Here is a 19,201-nt window from a genome sequence, read left to right as displayed (position 1 = left end):
CTCTCTGCCCCAACCTCTGGCTAGCCATGGGACTCTGGCCAAGTCCCTTCACCACTGTTTGCCTCAGTTTTCTCATCTGTATGAGAATGAAGGTGATAATACCTGTTTCCTATTGTCATGAGATATCAATGATAAAAGCACTGTCAGGTGTTCCCTTTAAAAACTTCCACTAATGGGGACATCAGTGCTTCTGAAGGTAGCCCCAAGAAGCCCCTGCCCCTCGTGCAGTGTTTGCTCTCTACTCATTGTGTTCTCCAGGGCAATCTTGTGGGCCAGAATTCCCATCTTTTTCTTCTCCCAGTCACATGATGTCTTTTCTGGGGATGTCTGATTTTCTTCTTCTCCATCTCTTTACAGCATTCCATGATCTACTTTTTCCATCATTTTGAGTTGCCAGCCATCCTCCAGCAGATCCGCATCCAGGAAATGTTGTTGCAGAACCAGCAGATCGGCCAGGGCACCCAAACAGCCCTACAGGACAATCTCAACAATAACACTGCAGCCACGACGATGGCCCCTGGGAGTCCCAGGCCCTCTCTACAGAATGGGAGCAATAGCCAGTCAGCCCCCGGGGAGGGGTCTGGCCCCACCTCCGCCTCAGTAGGAGGCGAACTGAACTGGATGGCTGAGACAGCCACCATCTTCACGGACCCTTCATTTCTCTCTGATCTGAGCGCCTCCCTCCTAGAGCAGAGAGCAGGACACGGAGCCCTGGCCAACGGAAGTCCCTCCAGTGTCCCAGTCACCGCCACCTCCCCTGGCCTAGTTGCCCAAATCCGAGTTAGTGAGAGCCCCGGAGCCACCACTAGCTCTATCACCATTGAGGTGACATCAGCAACATTGGTCACCCCCCAGGCAGAAGGTACAACCCCTGAGCCTCCTGCCTCCTCCCCGGCCCACTCCTCGGGCACCCCCGAGCCTCCTGCCTCCTCCCCGGTTCACCTCTTGGGTACCCCTGAGCCGGCTGCTCCCCTTGCTGATCAGACTAGGGCCAGTTCACTCTCACTGGGGGGCCAGGACACGATCAGCGGCTCTGAGAATAGTGCCCCCAAGGTCCTTGCCCGAGGCCCTACCTCAGACAAATGTGTGAGCCCAGACCTTCAGGCCACACAGGGGAGCCATCCTGGTTCCACAGACAGCAGCACCCCCTCCCACATGCTTTCAGAAGCAGAGTTGAGGAGCCCCTCTTGAGCTCTCTTACACATCCTTGATAGGGCAGAGGGAATCTCTCTGTTCCTGTCAGACACTGGCTCTCTTTTTCCCCAACCAGATTCAGATGAATTTTTAAAATTATTTTTAAACCCACTGAGTGAAGGCAGCTTGGGCCTTAACTCCCCAGGGGCAGTTGGTCCCAGCTGTTTCCCCCTAGGCTCCACGGGAAGATGTGTGTGACCTGACCTCCGCCATCTCCAGAGCAGCTGGTTTCTTTGTCCAACTCCTGGCCTAAATCTGGGGGGCTTCCTTGCACCACTATTCTTGGGTTTCTTTTTCCCCTTCTTTTGTCTGGGAATGTGCTCCTGCCTCCCCTTCTGGATGCCGGACTTTATTGGAGCTCAGGATAGAAGCTCCCCATATCCTTGCTTTGTGCAGACGTGTCCTGTTCCTGGTGATTTCAGCTCTTCTTCCCTTCTGGGGCAGGTGGCTTTTTTCACAAGAGAGCTATTTTTTTCCCCTTTGATTGGAGGAGCCCTGGAGGGGAGACCTCTCTACTCAGTCTCTGGGAATTGTTAGAATTGGGTTTCGTCTACCACCATGAGCTCAGCGTCTTCTCGGTCCTCCAAGGCAGCAAGAGCTAGGGCTGTGGTGTGGGGCTTGGAGAAGTGCCAAGGGTGGGGAAAGGGCAGGAGGAAGATGCCCCGTTGGGACCTAGTGAGGGTTGGGTGAGGCAGACTAGGAGGGGTCTGGTTTGGCCCCTACACTGGCCTAGTAGGAGCAGACAAAAGGTCCAGGAAGAGATGGAGTTGTACATCTCCATGGAGAGAGCGCCTTTGGCAGCCCCTTTTATCCCTCCCACTCCCAGCTGGTCCCCTCCTAAAGCCCCAGATGAAGAGAATTGGTCCCTAAGCGATCAGCGATGGTTGAGAGTAGATTTGGCTTGGGGCTGAAATGCAGAAATTTGGAGCAAAAGGCCAAGAGCTGCGAAGGCCAGCCTTCAGCCAGCATGCACACACAGGGCCAGGAAGGAGAGGAGTGAGACCTTCGGCATGGAACCTTACTGGCCGCTGCTTCTCCCTCTCCATCTTCCCTCCACAGGCGTCTCTGCTTGGTGCTTGGAGCTCAGTGCCTTTTCTTGGGCCTGGAGGGTGGCTTATTCTCCCTGCCTCCTCCTAGCTGGAGCCTGACTTTCCCAGCAACTTTTTAAGGAGAAAATCTGCAAGAGTCCTGTGGAAGTAGTGGCAGTTCCAGGGTGAGCCTGGGATTTTCTACCCAGTGGAAGCAGTATGGTGCCCGCAGGCCATTTCTTCGCTCTCTGGGGAGTACCTGATTACTCTGAATAAAGCAGTTGCTTCCCGACAGCTGAAAGGGGGCAGTTGAGGCAAAGGCTACCCTGCTGCTGCTCAGGAGTCCCTAAAGTGGCCTGAGAAGAGAAAGTGAGAGACCGGGTGTGTGCAGAACTCTATAGTGAGGGTGGGGAAAAGGCATCCCCAGACCTGTAGAACTGAGCACCATGTGAAGCCAGTGAGTGACAGCCATAAGGAATCTTGTTCATTTGAGGCAGAATGTGACTTGAGGTGTCCCCGTGTATCCTGTTCCCCACCCTGTACCTGCTTACAGAGCTGTACCTGGCAAAATTTTCTATGTATAGGGGAAATGTATGAGTGAGTATCATGGCTCTGGGAACCAGAATTCAGTGGGAAAACTGGTCTCCCCGGCTCGGGAAATGGACTTGAACAGTTTCTGGGTCCCAACCTCCACCAGTCAAAAGCAATGAAAGATTATGGGGAGTTGGGAGGGCAGTCTCCTGTCCAGATCCCTCCTGCTGCTGCTTTGGAAATTGACTTGCTCTCTCTGGACCAACGTGAGAGCTTTGGACAACAAGCCGGAGGTGGAGTAAATCAACCAAATCACTTGGTGAGGAATGAAAAATAAAAAATTCATTCCATTCTATTTAATTGTAATGTACAAAAATTGTGTTTGTATATATAATAAATAGTCTATCTAACAGTTGCTCTCTTTGGATTGACTCCCCCCCACTTTCATTGTAACTTCAGGAGAACAGATCACTTCCCCCAGAGAGGTTAAAAGGACCTGCCAGGCTGGTGGAAAGAGCCCAGAGTTGGGCTGTCATGGCCACAGCCCCTCCACATCCCACCCCGTGCAGTTCTCCTTGGCCTCTCCAGTCGTATCTCTGGTCCTCAGGGTTTCCTTTTGCATTCTGTACGGTGCTGGAGCTGGGGCCCGTCCCTCTTCTCCCGTGTCCTTTCTGGGTAGGCGTGTCCGGGGCTATGCACTACAGCGATCCTGCGTCTGGCCTGATTCTTCCCCGTGGGGACAGTGAAGATCATTACCTGTGTTTTTTTCCATTTATGGTGTCTAAAATATTTTTAAATGTATTAAATTCTTTGCCTGCTGTAACTAAAAGATTGTGGATTGTGATGGCCCTAAGATGAGAGAAGCTGCTGGGGTCGATCCGGGCCAGAAGTGACCTTTGCAGCCACAGGCTGATACCTTGGCAGGACCCGGGGAGAGGTTGGGATCTGTGCGTCCTGATTAAGATGAAGCTCCTAGGCATGCAGGGCACTTCTCAGGGTTACCTCACGCGGTTCTCTGCTGCGGCCAAGGGCCAAAGTCCTCTCCCTGGGCCCTGTCCTGACCAGCTGGCCCTAAAAGTGGGACCCGTCCTGGGAAGCGAGCTCCGTTTGTGTAGGGGCCTGAGGGCATCAGCGGTTGTACTGAATAGGATGAGCCCCCCAAAGGCAGGTAGCAGTTGGCCCGGAAGGCCCAGTGCAGCAAAGCAGAGGGGCTCGGGTGAGCCCACTGGGTGTCCCGCCTGCTGCTTTCTGACGTGCTCCGGTGGGCTGGCACCAGGGGGCGGGAGGCCGTGGAATTGGTGGACACTCCGGTGGGGTTACCTGTCCTCGCTGATCTCCTGGAGGGGCGGCAGGAGCCGGCTGCGGGGGGGCAGGTCCCTCCCAAGCAGGAGCACCAGCTCGCTCTTCCTGAGCAGGGCGGCCCGGAGCTGATCTCGCATGCCCTTGATTCTCTGCTCCAGGGCCTTCAGCTCGCTCTGGGTGGTGGGAGCTGCAGCGGCTGCCAGGGGAGCGGCCTGGGGACGGGCTTCTGGCTGCTGCTGGGGCAGGCGCCCGTTGGTAAGCTGCAGGTCGGGCCCCTTGACCTCCGGTTCCTGAAACCGGACCCTGCGCTCGCCCTTCGCAACTAGCCTAAGGCTGTTTCTGCTGCTTTCCTCACTCTGGGTATCACAACTGGAACAAGAGGAACCATGGTCACTGCCCTCCCCGGTCACGTCCCTGTCAGGAAGTCCAGCCCATCCCCTAGTTCCTCCTCCGGAACCTCTCAGCTTTCTCGCTGCCTGCAAAGGCTGACTCCAGAAAGCCTCAGAAAGCCTTTCTAGACGCCCTCCCTCTCCTCAGACCAGGGCTTCCCTGAGGACATGGCTGGGAAGCCCTGAGGTTAGGAACCAAGTTCCCTTACAGATTGGGGGCTCCCGAGTAGGGAAGCTGTCCAAACCTCTCAACAGCTGTCCAAACCTTGGCTCCGGCTCTGGCTCCGGCTCTGGCTCTGACTTCTGGTTCTTCTGCTGGTCTAAGTCGGCGTTGAGAGCCCGATGGATTTTCTACCAGTCCATGCAAAAGAGACAGGGAGGGGGCAGTGAGCTGCCAGTCCTTCCCTTTCCTTGCCAGCTCTGGGGTTTCTGAGAACAGAACATTCCCCTTGGTGTTTGGGTCACTAGGAGAACAAAAGGATCACATTGTTTTCCCCATGTTCTTGGTTGGGTGTGTGTGTGTGTGTGTGTGTGTGTGTGTGTGTGTGTGTGTGTGTGTAACAATAGAGCTACCTGGGTTCCTGTGGGGCTTTTTTCTGTACTCTAAAATGAACGGGACAGTCTGGGGAATTCCCTTCTCCACGGGAGCCTATTGAAGTGGGAGGGGGCAGTGGTGATTACTATTCCCTTCCCTCCAGCTGGAGGGGCCCCCAGGGCCACGCATGGCTCAGGGCAGCCACCCCTGGGCCCCGGGAAGCCAGAGCCACTCACCTGGCTCGTGTGCAGCCAGTACTGTAACTTGGCGTGCTTGCGGATGTGAGGAAGGACCAGGCGGTAGAAGATGTGCTCGCCCAGGGAGGTGAGGAGGGCGCAGCCCAGGCCCAGGCAGAGCAGCACAAAGAGCCCCGAGAAGTGGTAGATACCCATCTGCAGAGTCTGAGGGAGGAGCGCGTCAGGCCCGGCCCCCACACAAGAACTGACAGCTAAGACCCAGGACACCCTGTGGGCCCCTGCACGGGTCCGTTCCTTCCCACAGCTAACCCTTTGGTGGAAGGAAGCAGCAGGAGCCAATGTGTTGCAATTAAATCATTCAAGATCCAAAAAGGTCTATGTAGACCTCAAGACCGAATCTAGTAAAACTGATAAGAGAAGGGAATGGCATTTATTAAGCACCTACTATTTGTCACACGCTGTGCTATATACTTTACAAATATCACCTTTTACTATAAAACTGTGCATACTCTTTGATCCAGCAGTGTATCCACTGTGTCTGTATCCCAGAGAAATCATAAAAGAGGGAAAAGCCCCACCGTATGCAAGAAACGTTTGTAGCAGCACTTTTTGTGGTAGCAACAAACTGGAAATTGAGTGGATGCTGATTAGGTGGGGAATGGCTGAATAAGTTATGATATATGAATGGAAAGGAATATTACTGTTTAAAAAATGATGAGCAGAAACTGAACTGATGCTGAGTGAAGGAAGCAGAACCAAGAGAACACTGTGCACAGTAATAGCAAGATTAAGTGCTGATCATCTGTGATCATGTTGGCTCCTCTCAAAATTGAGGTGATTCAAAAAAATTTCTATATAGACTTGGGATGGAAAATGCCAATCCAGAGAGAGAACAATGGAGACTGAATATGGATTGAAGCATAGTATTTTCACTTTTTGTTTTCTTTCCTATGTTTTTCTCTTTTGGTCTTTTTTTTTTTTTTTTTTTTTTTTTGCACAACATGACAAATATGGAAATATGTTTAAAAGAATTGCACATATTTCATCTATATCAGCTTACTTGCTGTCTTGGGGAGGGGGGAGGTTATAGAGGGAAGGAGGGAGAAAAATTTGAAAAACAAAATCTACAAAAATGAATGTTGAAAACTCTTTACATGTATTTGGAAAATAAAAAAAAATTTTTTTTAATATATCACCTTTTATCTTTACAACCAAGTAGATGTTGTTATTACCCTATTTTTGAACTCAGATCTTCCTGACTCCAGGTCTGGCACCCAATCCACTGTTTCATGCCATATGGTAGCCATGAAAAGTCACTTAGGTTCAAAAAACTAACCACAATTTACAGAGTGAGGGAAATATGACTAGACAACAATTTGTGTGAAAAAGATCTGGAGAGCTTAGTGGAGATCTTAGCAAACTCTGTCTTAGTGTCAGCATACTAGCCCCCCCCCCCCCCCCCCAAAAAAAAAATAATGTGCTATTAAAACTGCCTTGAAAAGCATTGTGTCCAGAATAGAGGGGAGAGTGAGATGGTGCAGTGGCTAAAGCACAGGGCCTGAGTCCTGAGTCCAAATCTGACCTTGGACACTAGCTGTGTGCTATTCCCTGCCTCAGTTTTCTCATCTGTAAAATGAGCTGGAGAAGAAAATGGGAGACCAATCCAGTATCTTTGCTACATGGGGTCACCAAGAGTCAGACATGACTGAACAGCAACAACCAACCAGAACATGGTAGGGGGTCGGGGTAGAGGTCAGTCCCTCTGTTCGCTGTCCTAATCACCTGCAAAGATAAAGAGCTAAAAGGTGCCCAGGATGGGGACAGAACAGGACCCAGACCCACTTCGAGAACACTGCTCTAGGCACTGGTGGAGAGAGAATGGATGTCTGCTGTGAGGTCCCAGAGGGGAGTTTGCCTTTTCTTTGTATCCCCAGGCCAGCACGGGCTCTTCAGGAATGCTTGCTGGCTTGGGGAGAGGGGGATTCGACAGCTGTAAAACATGTGAAGGACTGTCATAGAACAGAGGGAAGAGCCTACTTGGCTCCTGAAGGCAGAATCGGGCCCAAATGAGATCAAGTCAAGGGGCAGATTTCAACTGAATCTAAGGAAAAACTCCATAATTCAATATAAGATATCTCAAATGGTATGAACTGCCCCAATGGACAATGAGGGCCCCATTGCCAGAGGATATCAGTGGGGATTCCCACTCTGGTTCAGGTTGGTCTGGGTACTCAAAGCTATTCCTGGAGTCCTAAAATTCTGTGACTGGGGGACCACCTTGGTTCCCTATGGCAGGGATTTTTCTACTTGGGACCCCCTTTTTCCCAAGAAATGTTTATGTGATCCCAGGTATATAGGTATAGAAAACAGGCATGCAAATAAAACATTCACTGAAAAGAAATCATAATTTCACAGCCTCAACATTCAGCCACAAAACCCTATATGGGGGTCATGAACCAGAGTTTATATATAATTTTCCCATCTCCCCCCGTCTCTCCAGGGAGGATGGAATTTGGGGTAACTCCCCATCCTGTCCTCCATTTTTTTCACCAGGAAAATGGGAGTAGGTTGAAGCTTGCTCAGTGAAATGGCTTTGGGCCATTGGGCTCTGGGGCTTTTGGTTAAATGGCAGCAGGAATTATCCCATAACCTCAACAGTGATTACACAAAGTTTAAGGCACTAAGGAAATGGATAGCTTGAGTAAGGAAGGGCAGAAGCTCAAGAGAGGGAAAGGGCTTCAGAACCAATCTGGCTCAATCTGTACCAGAATGCCCTTTCTGACTTCCCTAGTGGGGTCATCCAGTCTCTGTCTCCAAGGGAGGGGGACCCGACTACTTGCTCGCACACACACTGTTCCACTTAGGGGCAACTTTAATTGCTACTAATTTCTGAAGTCTAGGTCTGTCTCCTCACCTTTATTCTCTGTCCCCTTCCCCTGCTCTCTGCTCTTGGAGCCAGACATCAAACCCCTCCTCCATCCCCTTAACCGGTCTTTGTTAGATGCCCTCCAACCTTGGAGCGGGCTCATTCTTCCTGTATTTTATTTAATTTTATTTTTTTTATTTTTTTTTATTCTTCATTCTTCCTGTATTTTAAGCTGAAACTAATGATAAAAATGTTCAGAATTCAGTGATAGTGAAATGGATGGAAATAAGTGAAATCGAGGCTGGGGCTCACCGTTACCTGGCGTTCTCACTCACCTCCGTGACGGCAATGACCCTCTTGCCACAGGGCACCATTTTGTACCACTTGTCATGCAACAGATCAATGAAGCCTGATGACTTGTAGCGGCTGATGAACTCGGACAGGTTGGAGGTGAGAGGCGAGTCCCGAGGTAGCCCGATCCCGTAGCCTGCAGACAGGACCCAGGAGTCTTCCTCATGCCATTAAGGCCGGGAATTTAAATTCCTGGGCCACGATCACTTCCCAGCTCCTCCTGGCGCTCAGGGCTTGAGGGAAAGGGGAATAGCTAGGAGCCCCAAAGAGAGGAAGTTATCTGCCGCTGCCTTAAGCCTCTCACTGGCTTCCGTCTCTCTCCTCTCCTCTGCAAGTGCCCAGAGTCAGCTCCCAGGCCATCCCTGGTTGGACCTGCCCCCTGCCCCGCCCACCAGAGCAGGTCTTCAGCCTGGTCTTGTCAGGCTCCTGCCCTGTCTCCAAATGGCCTTGCCCTTCCCTCAGGCTGCTTTCCCAACATGCTTTTCCCCTGAAGTGGATCATGTGCTGAGTGGGCCTGAATGCGCTTTTCCAGATTTCTGCCGCCCTTCAAACGCAAGTCCTGGTCCCAGATTCTCCAAAAGGCCTCAGCCCACGGGGCTCTCTCCCGATTCTCAGAGTCCTGAGCTACCAGTTCTGAGAGGGTGTGTTCTGGGTGCACAGGCCCCTCCCAGCTCCGAGGCTGTTCTAAGGGCCCTCCCACCTCTGACCTCCCGGGCTCTAAGGGCCCTCCCACCTCTGACCTCTCGGGCTCTAAGGGCCCTCCCACCTCTGACCCCCCGGGTTCTAAGGCCCCTCCCAGCTCTGACCTCCCGGGTTCTAAGGGCCCTCCCAGCTCTGACCCCCTGGGTTCTAAGGCCCCTCCCACCTCTGACCTCCCGGGCTCTAAGGCCCCTCCCAGCCCTGACCTCCCGGGCTCTAAGGCCCCTCCCACCTCTGACCTCCTGGGTTCTAAGGGCCCTCCCACCTCTGACCTCCCGGGTTCTAAGGGCCCTCCCAGCTCTGACCCCCTGGGTTCTAAGGCCCCTCCCACCTCTGACCTCCCGGGTTCCAAGGCCCCTCCCAGCCCTGACCCTACGGCTCCCATAGCGGGTTTGAGAACGGAACAGGAGGGCCCAAGGACTTTCCTCCGCCCCCCGGGCAGCCTCAGTCTGAGCCGGGGCCCCTCCCTCTGGCCCAGCCCCCCAGTGAGCCCAGCACCGCCCCCGAGCCCTCCGCTCACTAGGGCTTCCGGCCCGGCCCGGCCCTTTTCCTGAGGGAGGGAAGGAGGGCGCTCACCTTCGATGGCAAATGGCTTCCCCACAGTCAGCAGTTTGCAGTCCGCGTCGATAGACATCTCGTAGTCCAGCAGAGACTTGTCCATGATGAAGGCATTGAGCTTGGGAGGGTCTGTCCTGGGCCAGGAGGAGATGGCCAGTCATGGGCAGGGGTACCGGCCTGCCCCGCCCCTCAGTCCCACCCTAGCCCCGCCCCTCAGTCCCACCCCAGCCCCGCCCCTCAGTCCCACCCTAGCCCCGCCCCTCAGTCCCACCCTAGCCCCGCCCCTCAGGCCCACCCCAGCCCCGCCCCTCAGTCCCACCCCAGCCCCGCCCCTCAGTCCCACCCTAGCCCCGCCCCTCAGTCCCACCCCAGCCCCGCCCCTCAGTCCCACCCCAGCCCCGCCTCGGCCCCGCCCTACCCGGCCCCTCAGTCCCACCCCAGCCCCGCCCCCAGCCCCTCAGTCCCACCGCCAGCCCCGGCCGGTCCCAAAGCCTCACCTCGAACCCCCAGCCCTAACGGACCAGCCTAGCCCACCTCAGCACCCGCTGGCCCCCAGTCCGCCCAGGCCCCGCCCCCTCATTCCCAGCCCCGCCCCCACCGCTCTCACGTGAGCATGGTGACCCCGTCGGGCGTGGTGGGCACGTTGTGCCTCCGCATATACTCGGCCATCTCGGGGAAGCTCTTCTTGATGTAGGCCTCGGCGCTGCTCTCCCACACGGTGCCGAAGCGGAAGCCTTGGGAGGGGTGGTGGAGCTGGGGGGGGGGGTGGAGGGGTGGAGAGGGAGGGGCGGGGCATAAGGCAGGGCGGGGCTTCTGCTGAAAGCCACGCCACTTCCATAGCCCCGCCACTTCCATAGCCCCGCCCCCGGCGATGCCCCTTCCTGGCCCAGACCCCAGGGCTGGAGGTGGGCCACCCCTGGTCCCCCGGCCCGCCACCTGCTCACAACCAGACGTGGGTGGTAGTCTAGGACCACCAGGCCCGGCTCCGGGGCCAAGCGGGGCTCCGAATTACAGCTTCGGACCTTGTTTGGTGCCCCAGAGCCGGGCAACCTGCGAGAAGCCCCAGGAGCCTGAGGCCTCTGGTGCCAGAGCAGCCAGGCTCCGCCCTTCCCCCTCCCTCCCCTTTGTTCCCTCCGCAGTCAGGGCCACCTTGGGGCCGTGGATGCCCACAGCTCCCCTTCCCTCCCTTCCCCCCACTCCCTGGGCCGTGGATGCCCACAGCCCCCCCTCCCCCCCGCCACCTTGGGGCCGTGGATGCCCACAGCCCCCCCTCCCCCCCGCCACCTTGGGGCCGTGGATGCCCACAGTCCCCCTCCCCCAGGGCACCTTGGGGTCGTGGATGCCCGACAGCTCCTCGAAGGTCTTCTCCCCCACCATCACGGCGGCCAGGTTGGCCGTGTAGCTGGAGAGCACGAGGAGGCCGAAGATGGCCCAGAGGTTCATGAGGAAGCGTCCCGTGGGGCACTTGGGCGTCTTGCTGGAGACGGTGCGGCCGAACAGGATGGCGTAGCAGAGGTTGAGGGCGGAGGAGTAGGAGAAGACCTTGAGGCGGTTGCGCCCATGGGGGGTCATGCCGTAGGGGCTGCGCCACTCGTAGAGCGTGAGGAAGAGGGCGGTCAGGTGCAGGGCCACGAAGACCCCCACCCACATGGTCCAGTGCAAGGGCCACATGAAGGCCCCGATGGGCGAGGCCGTGTCGCGGGTCCGGACCAGGATGCCCAGGCTGGTGGAGAAGAAGGGGCTGGTGAAGTCGATGACCTGGCTGCGCGCCGAGTTGATGCTGAAGCTGGTGACGGCCATGTGGGCGCTGCCTGCCAGCAGGTCCCCCACCAGGCCGGTCCAGCGTCCGTCGCGCCAGGCGCCGTACTTGCCATCCCCCACGATGTACAGCTCGAAGGCAAAGGGCAGGTCCTCTGCCAGCCGCTCCAGCAGGTCGATGCAGTAGCCGTAGCAGCATTTGCGCAGCTCCCGGGGCACCGAGCTGTTACCCGGATCGTCCAGCGCGGCAAAGAGCTCGCCCAGGACGGCTGAGTCATTGGTGCCAGGGTCCAGGCACAGCTGGCCAGCAGGACAGAGCCCGTCCTCGTCCACCTCCCGGGTGAAGACAAAGGGGTGTTCCACCAGGGTGACCACCCGCAGCTTCGGCTGCCCGACCTCAGGCTCCAGCAGAGAGGACTGGGCTGGCGTCCGCCCTCCGAGGCCCCCCGCCCCCGGCCACACCCCGCCCGCCGCCGGCTCCAGCCGCCCGTCCTGCCAGTGGCCCACGGTCACCCAGGCCGGGGCCCCCCGGGGGTCCCGCAGGAGGCTCCACACCTGGAAGTGGCGCTGGAGGTGGACCTGGGAGGTGCCGGTCACCCACATGTGGCCCGTCCGACCGTCGAAGGAAGCATTGGCCAGGAACCTGGGGGGGAGAGGTGGGGCTCCCGCTGTGGGCTAAGGGGGCCAGGCGGCCCCAAACGCAAGAAGACCACCCAGGTCAAGGGGCTTCCATCCCTGCTTCGGACATGTGACCTTCAGCACACCCCCTGGGGCAGTGAGAGGACCCCAGACCCGGAGCTGGAAGGAGCCTCCCCCATGGGCCTTCCCATTACAGACAAGCCACAGGAAGGAAAGGTCCCCAGGTGGTCAGCGTCAGAGGCAGGCTGTGAACCCAGCCCCTGAAACCACTGTGCCTCAAGTAGCAGCTGAGCCAGGGTTCACAACTTCACGAGTGGGTTTCCTAAGATGGAGAGGGGGACCTCTGGGACCTTCGGGTGTCTCCCTCAACATCCTCCCTCTCGTTACCAAGCGTGGCGCTTCCTGTGGGGCTGCTGGGTGCCAGCCAAGGTGGCAGCAGACATGCTGTAATTTGTCAAGCTCCTTCCTAAAACTGGGCTCCGGGCAAACCCCAAAGGGGCAGACTCCAGAGGGACAGACCCCCCTCCAAGGGGCAGACCCTAAAGGGACAGACCCCAGAGGGATGGACGCCAAAAGGGGCAGACTGTAGAGGGGCAGACCCCAGAAAGGCCTCACCCTGCCAAGACTTGGGCACACAGGGCTTCCCAATTAAACTCTGAGAGGCTGAGGTGATTTCCCCAGAGTAGCTAGGAAACGGCAAAGATGAGCTTTGGATCCAGGTCTGTCATGCAATGGGTGGTGACCCCGGTGCTGAGAGGGAGCGGGAGACACTCACCCTGCCAGGCGCTGGCCCCAGGAGTTGGGCCCTGCCAGTCGGGGGCTGCTACAGCTGACTGCTGAGGGCAAGATGGCGTGGTCAGGCTGGGCATGTGCAGCCCTGCCCAGAGCCTGCACCACCAGCCCTGCAGCATCCTGGGTGAGATCCTCCAGGTGGGGCCGGCTGTCCCCACCAAAGGCCAGCAGTCCCGGGGGCAGGCCCTGAGTAGGCAGCTCTGTGGCCTCCAGGGGTGTGCCCAGGAGCCAGCGGGGTCCGGGAGGGGCCGCGGCCAACACTTGGAGGGCACGGTTGGCATCACAGCCAAACAGGATGGCGGCTGTGACAGGGGGAGGCTCCCCCGCCAGGGCCTCAAGGCGCGTCAGAGCTCCAGGAAGCCGGCTCAGCTCTAGGGTCATCCTCGGGGCCAGCCCCGTGCGCTGGGTCCAGAAGTCCAAGAAGCTTCCGGGGTCACGGATGCGGCACAGCACCAGGGCGATGTCCTTCCAGGCATGGACCCGAAGCACAGAGAGGAGCACATCCACTAGTGTCTCCATGGGGCTGGCCCAGTCCAGCTGCAGGTGGAAGGGATTCTGGGGGACAGAGAAGGGAGGAGAGAACATCTGGGAGCTTGGGAGACGCAATCCTGGGGTGACGCGAAGAGGAGGGACCAGGAAGGCTGGGGCAGTGGCTGCTCCGGGGCTCCCCTGTGATGCTCTCCTGGGTAACAGTGGAGAAGGTCCCTCCCTCTCTGGCCTTTATGTTGTTTTAAAGCAACAAACAAGGAATTCAGTACTTATTTGGGTCCAATAAATGATCTATGTGCAAGTTAGTGAGCAAACTGGTCTTACTTTGGTAAGATGAGGGAATTATCTCTAAAGCTTCTCTTTCCAGTTCTGTCCTTCTCTGTTGACAATACAGCCGCCTCTGTGGGGCAGCTAACCCATCCTGTGCCTGAATAGGAGTCTTTTTTACAGCCATCAGTCATATAACCCTCTGCTTTAAGACTCCCACTGATGAGGAGCTCACTACCTACAGAAATAATCTATTCTGGTTTGGGACAGTTCCCAAAAATTAAGTTTTTCCTGTCTCACTGATGCCTTTCACCTGTGGATCTCTGATCTCCCCAGCCTCCCTGGAGGCACTGATTGGGGACCCTCTCCCCCCAATATAACCTATGGGGAGGAGAGGAGACATAAGGTTGAGATGTATTCACAGCTAAGTGAATCACAAAGTAGAATGTGGTGAAGACCAAATGCTTTAGGATGCTAGAGCAGGGAGAGGTCACCCTCAATTGGGTCAGAGTGGACCTCATTTCAGAGATGACACTGAAGGAAGGAGACACTCGTTGAAGGAAAAGGATATTAATAGGTAGAGAAAAGGAGGTATGGAGGTATGATAGCTCCAATTGCCGAGACCCAAGAGAAAGCAGAATGAGAGACTGTGAGGGGTCTAATTAGACTGGAACTTAGAGATCAAGAAGGGAAGACAGGAAATGGGGTAAAGCTGAATTATGGGGGCACTGAATGTGAGCATTTGCATTTTAGGAGTTAAAAATCAGGGGCCACTCAAGGAACTGGAAACTGAGGGGAAGCCTTTCAGTTGGGGATCGGCTGGATAAGTGATGGTTTATGAGTGTTATGGTATATTATTGTTCTGTAAGAAATGACCAGCAGGAGGATTTCAGAAAGGCCTGGAGAGACTTACATGGACTGATGCTGAGTGAAATGAGCAGAACCAGGAGTTCACTGTGCACGGCAACAAGAGTATACGATGATCAATTCAGATGGACGTGGATCTTTTCAATAGGGAGGTGATTCAGGCCAGTTCCAATGATCTTGTGATGGAGAGAGCCATCTGCACCCAGAGGACTATGGGGACTGAATGTGAATCACAACATAGTATTTTTCTTCCTCATTTTTCTCCTTTTAATCTGATTTTTGTGAGCAGTATAATCAATGTGGAAATATGTTTAGAACTTTACATATTTAACCTATACTGGATTGCTTGCTGTCTAAGGAAGGAGGATGGGGAGAGGGAGGAAAATTTGGAACCCAAAGTTTTGCAAAGGTGAATGTTGAAAACGCTCTTTGCTTGTATTCGGAAAAATAAAAAGATATTATCATAAAAAAAGAAAGAAAATCAGGGGTCACTGTAGTCTATTGAGCAGAGGAACAATATGGTCAAACTTACCATGATGTGGTGCAGCCCTTTGGAATGATTCAAATCCCAATAGTAGTAGGTTTTTTGTTTTTTTTTTTTTTTTTTACTGGGAGGTAATTGGGGTTGTGACATGCCCAGTGTCACATAGCTAGTAAGTATTAAGTGTCTGAGGCCATTTTTGAACTCTGGTCCTCCTGACTCTAGGAGCAGTGCTCTATCCACTGCGCATCTAGCTGCCTCAACACTTTTCAAGAAACCTCAGGCTACCCAGCCTTGGCAATGATGTAGTCTAAAGACCCCACACTTTCTCCCCTTAGCAACGTGGCTATTGGGAGTGACGTGGCACAACCTCGGAGAATGTGTGAAAGAAAGGGAGTTAGTGGGGGCTATGGTAATAATCCAGGCCAGAGGTCTGGATAGAGGCCCAAGGATGGTGTCCAGGGAAATGGAGGAAAGGGACTGGATCCAAGAGAGAGTATGAAGAGGGTGGGGATGAGGAGAGCAGTATGAAAAAAAAAAGTCCAAGGTTACTTGGGCTTCAGCCTGGGGGGGCTGAGAAGATGGTGAGCAACCCTTATCACCCTTCCCTACACCACCACAGCAGCCTCCTGATTGGTCTCCCCGCCTCCATGCAGCTGGAGGTTTGATATTCCTGAAGGGCAAAGCTAGCCATATGACTGGCCTGCTCCAGAAGCTCCATCATCCCCCAGCTAGTTCTTAAACCCTCTAGAATCTGTGACTCCATCCTACCTTCTTCCATGCTGATTTCCTCTTTTCGCCCATTTTATATTCTATTGTTGAAACATTTTCATCATTTTGGACTTTGTGAATCCATTGGGGGTCTTCTTGTCAGAGATACTGGTGTAGTCTGCCATTTCCTTCTCCAGCTCATTTTACAGGTGAGGAAACGGAGTCATACAGTGTTAAGTAACTTGCCCAAGTTCTCATAGCTAGTAAGTATACGAGGCTGGATTTGAACTTAGGAAGATGAGCCTTCCTGCCTCCAGACCTAGGGCTCTGTGCACTATGGCACACCCTGGTGGACTCTGATAGTCTACAATCCAGCCAAATTGGTGATAATTGCTATTCTTCAATACACACTATTCCTTCTCTCATTTCCCTACCTTTGCAGAAGCTGCCCCCAATTGGGCTCCCTGCCTCAAGCCTTGCTCACACAGCTGCCAATGTAATTCCCCAAAAAATCTCTAGCCACGTCACTCTCCTGCTCAATAGACACTAGTGGCTCCCTACTGTCTCTAGAAGCAAATAAACATCTTTCTTTACCTTTTAGAATATTTCACAATCTAAACTCAATCTGCCTTCCCCATATGCAGCCATCCTGGGCTTCCCTCTGTTCCCAAAACTGAGCGCTCTCTCTTCCTGGGTCCTGCCTGTTCTCCTCACTTCCACCTCCTAGAATCCCTCCCTCCTTTCAGGATTCAGCTCCAACTACCTCCCGGAAGCCTTTCCTGATTCCCCTGCCAGTGCCCTGGCTCCCCAACTGTCTTATGGCATAACTGCCTTTGGCATTTCTGTACTACGAGGTGTCCCTTCCCAGAGGAGCTCCTCAAGGGCAAAGCCCATATCCTCAGCAGCCAGCACATAAGGGGATTAATAAATGCTCCTTCATTTACCGTTGAACATTGTTGAATCCCTAAAACCCAACCTCAGGGTGCCATTTGAGTTGCTGTCTGGCAGAGGGCGACAGAGAACAGATCTCCCACCCGAGTGAACCATCCAGGAGTTGAGAAGGTGGGATCCAAGGACATGATTTTAGGTTGTCTCCCTCCCGACCAATCTGTTGGGCTCCCACCGTGCGTACCCCTGATTCCCGGGGGCCTATTTAAAACCTGCAGCCATTCCCTGACTTATACTTCACCAGTGAACCAAGACTAAGACTTCCTGCCCAGAGCTCCCAGATCCCCAAAGCCCTAGCACCCCACTGTCCAAGCCTGATCCATCCGAGATTTCCCCAACTCTCCCTTTCCCCCCACCTAGCTCTTCCCAGAATCCTCTTGAGGACACCACATGGCTGTTTCCTCCTTTCTTAGGTCTCCCAAACCCTCTTCTCAGCCATTCCTCCCCTTCCTCCCCCACCCCAGTGGAGCCCTCTGAGAAGTTTTACTCAAGCCAGGGGTGGGGGGATAGTCTCATGATCTTCCTCATCTCTATCCGTACCTTCTCTCCTTGCTTCAGGACAGGACCCTAAACTCCAGGACTTTCAGGTTCCCCCCTTCCTCCTATCTCACCCCTCTCATGTTTCCCCTAGTAGTCCCACCCTTAAGGAGAAATGGATCCCAGGGAAGCTTGTGATGACACTGGGAACTCCAAAGGTGAAACTGAAGGTAAAGGCTTGGGAGGAGGCTTCCCAAGAGGAGGGTCTGAGGCTCCAGGATGGGGCAGGCCTGGAAATGGATCAGAGGGAATCAGGCTAGACAAACCCCAGATGTGGTGAAGGGACTTGGGGTAGGGTATTCCAGAGATGAAAAGGTTGAGGATCGCATGAATGGGAGTTGCTGCATCCAAAAAGAAAAAGATATCCACTAGGGAACCCAAGGGACTCAGAGACGCAGACCTTGGGAGGACCCAGGTGGAGATGGGGCGGTGGTCTGGGAATTCTGGGTTGTGGAGACCAGAAGGGCATGACTGAGAGTCTTGAGGGGGCACAGGCACAGATGGAGGGATGAGGATCCCTAAACCTTCAGAAGATGAAAACCGGACAGCTCCTGGGTGATAAAGGTAAAGGACAAGGAGGGGGCGAGGTACAATTCCCTGGGCTCTCGGGGGTGGGGATAAAGGGAATGAGCAGGTGCTGGATGCAATTTGGGGAAGAAAGACTCCTGAAGGCGGGGTGTCCCGGCAAGAAGGCGCAGTACGGGAGGTCTCCCTGAGGACCGGGATGGGAGACAGTGGGGTGCAATCTGGGAGCTCCTCGAGTCAGGGCTGGGAGACTGAAGTCCCCAGAAGATGGTGCAGTCTGGGAGGTCTCCTTGAGAATGGAGATGGGGGGCAATGGGGGACAGCCTGAGGATCTCCCTGAAGTAAGGCTGGGAAGCTAGGAGTATCGGTGAGGGGATGCAGTGCTGAAGGGATCCTGGCAGAGATAGGGAACAGTCGGGTGAAATCTGGGGCGGGGGGGGGGGGTCTCCTGTAGACAAGGGAGATAGGGGAATCTGGGAGTCGGTGTGGGAGTGGGAGGAGCAGACGGCCCGTCTAGGAGCTCCCCGGGAAGAAGTGGGGGCCAGTGGCTGGGGGTGGGGGCCGTACCGGCGTGGCAGGCGGCAGGCGCGCGTCCAGCTGCAGCAGGCTCAGCACGGGGGTCTCCAGACTGGCGGCCAGGAAGTGAAGCTGCAGCAGCTCCGGCCGGGACTCGGGGAAGGCCAGCAGTGCAGCCAGCCCGGGCCGGGCCAGCAGGCGGCACAGCCAGGCGGCCAGTGAGGCGGGGTCCCGGGAGGGGGGCGCGGGGGCCTCCAGCTCTAGCTCCGGCTCCGGTTCGGGCCCCAGCCCCAGCCCCAGCTCCAGCTCCGGCTCGGTTCCCCATGCGCCCTCTGAGATGGCCCGGGCTAGGGCGCGCCGCAAGCGGCGCTGCAGGGCCGCCGCCCGGGGCAGGAGGGCGCCCAGGCGCAGCGGGGCCCCGAGCTGCGCACCCCGGGGACAGGGCTGCGGGTGGCCCAGCCCCGGCCCCGGCCCGGGTCCCAGCCCCAGCCCCAGCCCCAGCCCCAGCCCCAGGCAGAGGCGCAGCGCGGCCACAAACTCCATGGGAAACTTCTGGGCTGCAAGAGAGCGCCCCGGGAGAGAGGGAGGGAAGGCACCGGGAGGGCGGGAGGTGTGCGGGGCGGGGCCAGAGCCGGCATCCAGACCCACGTGCTCCTCAACCCCGCCCTCCAGGACCGGCCGGATCACCCCCAACCCTCTCCCGGTCCCCGATACACGGTCCAGGTCTGCGCTCCCCGGGCAGAATCCCAAGATCCCCGCGCGGAGCCCGGGAGGGAACTCCGAGGGCGAGGACTTCAAGGTTGAGCCAGACGTGGTCTCCTGCCCATCCCCATCCCCATCCCCATCCTCTCTCCAAAGCCCCCAACAAGTGGCCATCCCATCTCTTCTCTACCGTCGGCGAAGGTAGCCCGCTCCCTCCCCAGGCCTGCTGCGCTCTGCTCTTTTGGAAGCTTTCCCTTAAAAACCAGTCTGCCTACCTGTTACTGACACCCGCCGCTCCCAGCTCTGCCCTCGGGCCGAG

At 55.9% G+C, this 19,201-nt stretch overlaps 2 protein-coding genes across 4 annotated transcripts in view; one reads left to right on the top strand and one right to left on the bottom strand.

Moving 5' to 3' along the window:
• The window catches only part of TMEM259 (transmembrane protein 259), a 58,003-nt gene extending 54,840 nt beyond the window's left edge, over window positions 1–3,163 (top strand). For both annotated transcript variants that reach the window (XM_031948018.1, XM_031948017.1), the window contains exon 11: window positions 358–3,163. In XM_031948018.1, the coding sequence (XP_031803878.1) occupies window positions 358–1,191 (834 nt within the window). In that variant the 3' untranslated portion in view covers window positions 1,192–3,163. The remainder of the gene's footprint in view (window positions 1–357) is intronic.
• Window positions 1,660–18,776, bottom strand: GRIN3B (glutamate ionotropic receptor NMDA type subunit 3B). Of its 2 annotated transcripts, none has more exons than XM_031948015.1 (9): window positions 18,232–18,772; window positions 12,823–13,394; window positions 10,977–12,051; window positions 10,258–10,403; window positions 9,669–9,784; window positions 8,378–8,529; window positions 5,216–5,380; window positions 4,710–4,795; window positions 1,660–4,424 (listed from the first exon to the last, which is right to left on the bottom strand). In XM_031948015.1, the coding sequence occupies exons 1-9, from the start codon at window positions 18,721–18,723 to the stop codon at window positions 4,070–4,072; spliced, it is 3,159 nt and encodes a 1,052-aa protein (XP_031803875.1). In that variant the 5' UTR covers window positions 18,724–18,772; the 3' UTR covers window positions 1,660–4,069. The 2 variants fall into 2 exon arrangements, with proteins under 2 accessions (XP_031803875.1, XP_031803876.1); XM_031948016.1 differs by having other exon boundaries at window positions 4,281–4,424; window positions 4,690–4,795; window positions 18,232–18,776.
• Window positions 18,777–19,201: the final 425 nt, after the last annotated feature.

This window comes from Sarcophilus harrisii, chromosome 1 (assembly GCF_902635505.1).
Source record: "Sarcophilus harrisii chromosome 1, mSarHar1.11, whole genome shotgun sequence".
Taxonomy (NCBI): domain Eukaryota; kingdom Metazoa; phylum Chordata; class Mammalia; order Dasyuromorphia; family Dasyuridae; genus Sarcophilus; species Sarcophilus harrisii.
The sequence above is the reverse complement of the archived record's forward strand: the minus strand, read 5'-3'. Positions and strand labels throughout refer to the sequence as shown.

What these genes read in the sequence shown, in the direction of transcription:
- GRIN3B (XM_031948015.1), bottom strand. Translation starts at nt 18,723, where the DNA reads ATGGAGTTTGTGGCCGCGCTGCGCCTCTGCCTGGGGCTGGGGCTGGGG. An exon ending in GACGGGGTCACCATGCTCAC is followed by an intron (nt 9,785 to 10,257) that starts GTGAGAGCGGTG and finishes CTCCTGGCCCAG; the next exon opens with GACAGACCCTCCCAAGCTCA. An exon ending in ACTGGCTGCACACGAGCCAG is followed by an intron (nt 4,796 to 5,215) that starts GTGAGTGGCTCT and finishes ATGGACTGGTAG; the next exon opens with AAAATCCATCGGGCTCTCAA.